Raw genomic sequence first — 7,964 nt, forward strand, 5'->3', positions numbered from 1 at the left:
TCTCAGAAACTGGAAGAACAACGGGGCAAAGAAAGAACAAAGTTATTATGGAACCCTAGAAGGAAGAACACGAAAATAAGCTTCAGGGAGTACAGGTACGAGCTTGAGAAACACTTACATGGAGCGAAAAACAAAGCTGAGCTCGAGAAATCTTTGGCCAAGATCGGAGTCAAGCCTTAACAGAGCGTTATGAAAGGAAGGGGGCATCGCTTAAGGTTCTGTTTTGCAAGAATGAATCAGAATTGGAAACCCTAGCAGCTTTAGCACCCTATGGGCCAGCCCTTAGGCCCAACGGATTAAGGTCAGCCCTTAAACATTAGGACAGAAATAAAACTGGGCCATACATTTATCCGTCTACAAAATATACATACATATATATATATATATATATATATATATATATATATATATATATATATATATATATTAACACGGTGGTATATTGTAAATTCGGTTATTCGCCTTTTTCCTTGGACCATAGCCTCTTCCTTTTATCGGGTAGTGTAATAAACCGTGACTTCTCAAACACATACATTCATACATTAGCATGGTCTCAATTCATTGCAATGGAATATAGAACTTTTTCTCAACTAACACGGTCTTTGCCATTTTCAAAGATTAGATAGCAATATGATTATTAAAATGTCAACTTGTCTAACAATAATCTATATGCACCATCCAAACAGATACAGGTCATAATAGAGCATATTGATATTTATTCAAGTTCATTGAATAAAAAAAAAATATTTACTCTTACTTGATCGCTTGTGAATATATGATGCATTCTCTTGTTGAAGCAACATAATGATAGATAGTAGAACTTATTAATCCTTGGTTGCCTTTCCTTAAAATTTATACGAGAACATTTCCAAAATTTAAAAATATAATTGATCCTTAAATTTATAAAATTCTAAAGAAGTGCATTAATTAATTATATACGTTGTCTTTCTTATAGCAATTTAAATAAATCACCTTTTCATTTTATTATAAGAACACAGTTTCCCTCTGTTTAAGAAGAATTAACTAAACTTAGGATAATAAAGAAAGTTAGTTAATTTTATTTATAAAAATATTTATAAAGTGCCTGTATAATTTGGGCCGGGTAGGTAAAAAAGTATTTGAAAATATAATTTCAATTAAATATAAAACATATTTTTGAAAATAGATAAAGATAGTTAAAATGTTTTTTTATTTGAGTTTCACAATGGTCGAGTTTGAGAAAAACATGCATTAATTAAATTACAATAACTTTTTCTTTATGCTTTGAAGTAAATGGAAAGAAGAAAACAAAAGACATAACCCGATTAACTAAAAAGTACAAAAGATTACAAGAACATACGTTAATGCTTTGATCAAAAGAAAACAAATGACCAAACTTAACCAATTATCCAGTACTGTAACCACTAAAACAAAAGATGGGAAACTTCTCCTCTTAGTTCTTTATTTCAGCATTTTTCAACGTAGATTTAACTAAATTTATCACAAAATTCAGAACTAAAAATTGTGATTGATCCTCAAATTTATTGATGATAATTGAAAGGGTGATTCTTGCATGTTCTCAAACTACAAGTGATGTTTCCACCGCAAGCTTCTGAGTCCCAGGGCATGCAATAACTTGTGCCTTTATTTCAGTTTCCCATAGTTCAGGCACTGTCTCCCTAAGCTTGTGAATGCTTTCCATGGCATAATCAGCACCTTTAACTCTCTGGGATTTACCAACCTGGAGGATGTACCAATCAATCACATTTTAGAGCCTCAAACAAATACTTAAATCTTAACCAAACTTCCTCTTACAATCTTTTATATTATCACACTTTCATTTCTTTTAATTAACAATCTTTAATATCTCTCTTGTAAATTAAATGTAAAATACATAAAAATAGGTGTTTTTATAATCTTTTAGTGTTTCTTAAACCCCAAAACTTAATAAATATACCAACTTGATGCTAACATTTGCTTTGTTGCTTCTTTGAATCAAAAGGGGGTAATATGTTAATTCAAAAAGTAATACATAATTGTAGAACCAAATTGGTTTTCCTATGTGAAAATGGTCATTCTTTTTGGAAGGTGCCAATATATCAATTGGGACAAAATTTTAAATTACCAAAAACTTGTCTAATAAAAAAAATTAAAAATAATGTTCCTACCACACTTATAAAGCGACAATTAATTCCTTAAAATTAGTGAATTTCTACTACATAGCAATGTTACCAACAATGACATACCAGCAGAGTGTGAAGACCCACTCGTTTTCCAGCTTGTATGTTGCGGACACTATCCTCGAAGAACAACTGAATGTGGCAAAGAATGTATCAAATGTAAATCCAACCTTGAAAACTTTAAGAAAAAAAGTTCTTGAACACCACAAAGTTTATCAACAATACTTAATTTATATTTATAAAAATAAAAGTGATTGATTTATATCTAATACTATAAGAAGTTAAATAAGTCACTCCATAAACATAAGCAGAAACAAGAAAAGTTTAAAGCTCTTTTGGATACCAATTTGTCTCTTTTCTTTTTCGATTGGTGCGTTTATTATCAATTGCACATTTTCTGCAAATCCTACTTTTGACAGAACATAAAACCAAATTATAATATATAAGTAATTGCAGGTATAATCTTAAAAAAAATTCACTTTTCTACATATTAGTAGAGTCATGATAAAGTCTATTTTATTGTTTAACATAATGATATAAAAAAAACTATGATAGTATAAAATATGTTTTGATTTGACATTATAGAGATACGGACAGCTATTTTTTTTTTTCCTAAAAGAGATAATAAAATCAAAATGTGAGATGTGACTAATAAACATTAAAGCAGTAATTGTTGTGAAAGTTAACAGAATTGTGGTTGATTTTCTTACTGTTCTTTTTGGGTTAATGTTGGCTTTCTTGAGAGCCAATTGAATGGCATGTTCTGATGGTTTGCAGATAACTGGTGTAGTTGGAAGGAGTGCAGTGGGATCAGGTTGAGCAAAATGTTGTATGATGTCAAAGATTTGTGAGCATTTTAGAGCAGTTTTTGGTGTTGAATCAGTGTCCTTTGAACCTTTCTTCTCTTCATCATCATACACACTGCCTTTTTCGATGGGATTCAGGCTCTCAAAGCATATCATTCCTTCAAAACAATCTTCCAATCCAAGTCTTTTCAGTGCCTTAATCGTATGGACTTTGTCTGAGTTTGTAAAAATCTATTCACAAAAACAAACTATTCATTAAGACAAAAAACAAAACCTGTGATCATTTTAGAAACTTTTAAAATATAACTTGAAAAAATTTAGAATGTTGTAAGAAGATTTTTTGAAATATTTTCCCTCAACTTAAAACTTAAATTTTATTCAATTAACCCTTTAAAAAAATAAGAAAAATGAGAGAAGTTTGGAAAAAGCTCAAATGCTAATAAACCCTTTAAAACAACTAATTAAAAAATTAGAGATTTGAATATTGCAGGAAATATTGCCCAACATAACATTATTGTTGGAATCCCATCACCAACTTAAAAGTATAGTTTGAGTGTTGCATGACATGGATGATAACATTTAAATATTCTGAGAAGTTATATTATATGGATATATATATATATATATATATATATATATATATATATATATATATATATATATAAAAGATATTTTCTTGATATAAAGAAAATATAGTGTGTCATCAATAATATAATAATATATATTAATATTTCAAATAAATGCATATTTTTTAATGTCATAAAGATGTTTACGTTTCTTTTTGCAATTTTATACATCTGCTTTCATTTTTGTTATAAATAACTTACAAGCTTCCTATAAGGAAGGCTCAGCAGAAGATTCCTCAGAACTGGATCTGGCTTTAAGTTCTCATAAGGCAATTTTCCATGAACAAAACTGTCAACAAAATTTCAAGAGTCAAATATCACCATTTCAGAGTAAACACACTCATTAACCATTTCAAAGTGATGGTGTGAAAAGAAAGATGAAACAGTACCTGTAATATTCTTCATAATCAAAGTCATATCCAATTGCCTGAATAGAAAAAGAGATGCATGACAAAAAATAAATTAGCAGTATTCTCAGAATTTAACAACTAATTAAACTTATTTAACAGAAAGTGATAAGTAAACAAAAGGAGGAAATCACACCCTTAAACCAGCAAGAGTAGTTCCATAGTTACTATAAAGGAGGTTGGTCATTTCATCAGTTTTACTAGCTTCTATGCCAAGTTTCTCCACCATGTAGTCTAAAAATCAAAGTTTTCATCATGTCAGTACTAATAATGAAACTACTATAACAGTGTCGCACAATCACTCACCCCTGATATTTTGGTGAGTTGCATTTGCAAGACCAGAATTGAGAGGATACAAAGTATCATCTAAATCTGCAAAATAATAATAATAATCACTCAGCATGCACAAATGTGAAAATTTTCTGGATAGTGTTCTGATTACAAAGCTTATCATCTGAGAAATAAGAGTTGATTCGGTGGATTTAGAATGAAGACAGGAGAGATTGTAGGTTCAGTTTCTCTACTAACAACTAACATGTACTGATAAAAGAAAAAAGAAAAAAAAAAAGCTTACCAAATAGAAGACAATCATATTTTGGCCTTGCAGTCTGTTGTTGTGTGAAGCTGTTATCATTCTCCATTTCCATAGGAAAACCAGATCCTTACACATTAAACAGAAAACAACATATAATAATTAAGTTTCATGAACAATGGAAGCCACATATAAAAATAAACATAAAAATAAAAAATATTAACACTTCCTGCAATGAATACAGGACAAACCACATATAAGAAACTTGAAGGAATTTCTAAACAATAAAACTTATGGTTTTACATTAAAATCCCAACATTGTCTTCATGAACAAACATAAAAACAGATAAAAACATAAAAACAGCTTATACAGGTGTAAATCCTGCATCTCTATTACTGAATCAAGAGAAAACACAGCATGCGAGCGATTTATATGCAGAAAAGATCACATTAGATTTACAAACTATTCTGCTATCTATCTGAGATAGCTTCAGCAGATAATGGAAACTCTCTTCAAATGAAAAATACTTTTGCAACAAACTGAGCCAACCTTTCCTCTCCGCTAGCTAGCTTTAACTTTGTTCTCTCAAATTGGAGAACTAACTAAAACTGTAACAAAATGTGAAACCTCAAACTCAATCCTCTCTCACACTCTCATTGTTTGCATTTTCCTTTTCAGACTTGCTAGAATTATATAAGCCTTCAGGTTCATGAGAAATTTTGTCAATGTTCTCTCTCTGTTCATGTTTTTTTCCCATAAGTAACATGCATTGGTTGCACTGGATCTATAGGAAGACACGTGGTCTAAGTTCTTCTTATGTACATTAATATGTATATGCCACTTCACCATTTTCCTTCATGGCGTTTTCATCTCTTCCAAATTCCTTAAAACTTGCAATTGAGTTTCCCAATATATCATTGTGCTTTAATAAATGTTGCATCAAAAGTCGCATTATACTGACATGGGTTTTAGCCTACTTATAATTATTAAAAAAAAATGGATATTTGTTTTTGTTTGTAACTTACAATACAGGACACTCCATTTTCCCAGTTTTCATATTTTTTGTTTTATCTACATTAAGATGCAGGAAACTATAATCTCCTGAAATTTAAAGATTGTGAAATTTATATTTTTCATGGCTGTGCCAATTAATGTACTATTGAATGTGGCCTTTCATCATAATGAACAAAATCAACAATTAAGTTCATAAGTATAGACAATTAAGAGCTATATAACCCAAACTATGAAAAATTCAAAAATATTTTTCTGTAAATAAATCTGTTTAGACAAAAGTGCAAAAACTCTTTGTAAGGCATACTTCCTTACTCATTATCATTAAGGTGTTCTTGGAACAAAAAGCAATGAAAAATAGAAAAAACAAATAATTTATCCAGAAAAAAGATAATTTTCCTAAAAGAAGATTATTCAGTATAATTGATAAAATAAAAGTTTAATTAAAAAAGTTTATACAAAGTAAACAATCATAAATACCCTATCATTGTCAATTGATAATGTATTGGATTTTCTAACTATTCTTTTATTTAAATTTTGTTACATTTTACATTTTATATTTATTTTGATTAAAAATTTAAAAGTATGTAAAAGCATTTTTATCTAGAAAGTTATTTATAAAAAATTAGAAGTGTTTTTTACCATACAATTATATTCATGATTTTTAAAGAAAAATTAAAACATTTTATGAATAACTTTTATTTTAATTTCATTATAATATTATTTTAATGAAATTTTAGTAGTGATTCTATAATATACTTATAACATAATAAAATTTTAATTAAAAAATTATTTTATTATACAACTCTTTATAACTTTAATGTACATTTTAGTAATATTTTTAATTAATTTTATTATAATTATAAATTTTTTAATTTTATTTTTATCTTTCATGATCATAAAAAGTGGAGACAGGCACATGCCTCTTCACAATATTTATAAATAAGTGAGCAATTATAAGATTGAAACATATTTATATATTTTTTTAAGATTTGGCTGTGCATTAAAATTATAATGCAGTTCAATTGCTTATAGTGACCTTAAATATTAATTTTCATTTTGCAACAATACTAATAAGCTGAAACTATTTGCAATTAAATTTTTGTAAAGTATTTTTTTATACCTAACAGTATGCGTATGTTTAGTAGAGTGATAAACAATTTCAAAGAAAAAGAAAAGTGAACTTGGAAAAGACATTTAAAGATATCGATATAGCTGTCCGAGATATCCAGAGTTGATTCTTGTTAATGTTATTTATTAAAATATTTTTTTTATTTTATAAATATTTTCTTTACATCTTTTAGACTATCCTAAATATTTTTTTTTTGTAACAGTTTTTCTTTGTTTTCGTATCTTTTTATACGAAGAATCCTGTGTTAGGAAAGAGGGAAACCATTTGCAGTTGTACAGGGTCATGCACTGGTAGCAGATTACTCTCCACGTGAAACAGCAATACAGGATTGTGGTCCAGCATTTCTCAGTAAATGTGAAAGCTGCTTTAAATGGTTATAGATGCAATCAATTATGTTAGTTTTAAATTTTTTGTCAAATTTGACTTTAAGTTTTTAATTTATAAAGATTTATTTTTTAAACTTTAAATATCTAATTTCTGAAATTTATTGTTTAGGGAATAAAAGTGAATTTAGAAAGATTATTTTAGTGATACTAAGGTAAATAGCCAAGAAAAAAAAAACTAACATTGGTAGTAAGGCCCGTTTCATTTTGTCCCTTTTATTTTAAGGGTTGTCCCAATCTTTTGGGCCTAAAAGGTTGGCCCAAAGAGGAAGGGTCAGACCTAACTTACCAACTCTAACCTTGTGCTCATTTTGGTAACACAGAACTTTCACAATCCTTAGAGCGGCTGCTGTTTTTCCTCTGCTAGGGTTTACTCCTAACCCTAAACCAGTGAGCTCAGTTACGTTTCCTAGCCTTATGTAAGTGCTCTACACCTCAGGTCTTGTTTTCCTTCCACTTTTATGTTTGTACTTCCAGTAGGGGTTCGTCGTAGGCTTACGTATACTCTTCCGCATCTGTCCCGCAGCTCAGTAATCTGCCGCTGGAGCTTCGCGTTCCGCTGTTGGAGACGCACCCCGCTCTTAGCCCTTTTTCAGGTACAGGAAGTTAGGGTTTCGGGTTTAAGTTGATTTTTGGTCTGTTCTTGAGTTTGCTTGATGTTGTATGGTGAAATCATTGTTTTTGGTGCGTGGAATACCCTGTATGGTTGTTTGGATCGGAATGTACATCTGTTGCGGGAGAAACCAGGGTGAGAACTGGTAATCTCGCCCAGGTGATTCGGATTCGCCTAGGCGAGTCTGGCGGAGGCTCGCCCAAACCGTTTTCGCGAAAAGTCGCCTAGACGACCTGCTCGTTATTTTGAGCGAGCGAACCACTCGCCCAAGTGAGAGGGGTCTCGCCTAAGCGA

The 7,964-nt window shown here is 30.1% G+C and overlaps 1 protein-coding gene across 1 annotated transcript; it reads right to left on the reverse strand.

Moving 5' to 3' along the window:
• Positions 1–1,234: 1,234 nt before the first annotated feature.
• Positions 1,235–5,268, reverse strand: LOC114166623 (suppressor of disruption of TFIIS-like). Its single transcript, XM_085668215.1, has 9 exons — positions 5,081–5,268; positions 4,573–4,659; positions 4,305–4,370; positions 4,135–4,232; positions 3,981–4,018; positions 3,793–3,880; positions 2,870–3,196; positions 2,226–2,291; positions 1,235–1,720 (listed from the first exon to the last, which is right to left on the reverse strand). The coding sequence occupies exons 2-9, from the start codon at positions 4,643–4,645 to the stop codon at positions 1,559–1,561; spliced, it is 918 nt and encodes a 305-aa protein (XP_085524341.1). The 5' UTR covers positions 4,646–4,659; positions 5,081–5,268; the 3' UTR covers positions 1,235–1,558.
• Positions 5,269–7,964: the final 2,696 nt, after the last annotated feature.

Source organism: Vigna unguiculata, chromosome 10 (genome assembly GCF_037176805.1).
Source record: "Vigna unguiculata cultivar grain cowpea cultivar isolate G323 ecotype 2 chromosome 10, ASM3717680v1, whole genome shotgun sequence".
Classification (NCBI taxonomy): domain Eukaryota; kingdom Viridiplantae; phylum Streptophyta; class Magnoliopsida; order Fabales; family Fabaceae; genus Vigna; species Vigna unguiculata.

What these genes read in the sequence shown, in the direction of transcription:
- LOC114166623 (XM_085668215.1), bottom strand. Translation starts at nt 4,645, where the DNA reads ATGGAAATGGAGAATGATAACAGCTTCACACAACAACAGACTGCAAGG. An exon ending in ATATGATTGTCTTCTATTTG is followed by an intron (nt 4,371 to 4,572) that starts GTAAGCTTTTTT and finishes ATTATTTTGCAG; the next exon opens with ATTTAGATGATACTTTGTAT. An exon ending in GCCTTCCTTATAGGAAGCTT is followed by an intron (nt 3,197 to 3,792) that starts GTAAGTTATTTA and finishes TTTTGTGAATAG; the next exon opens with ATTTTTACAAACTCAGACAA.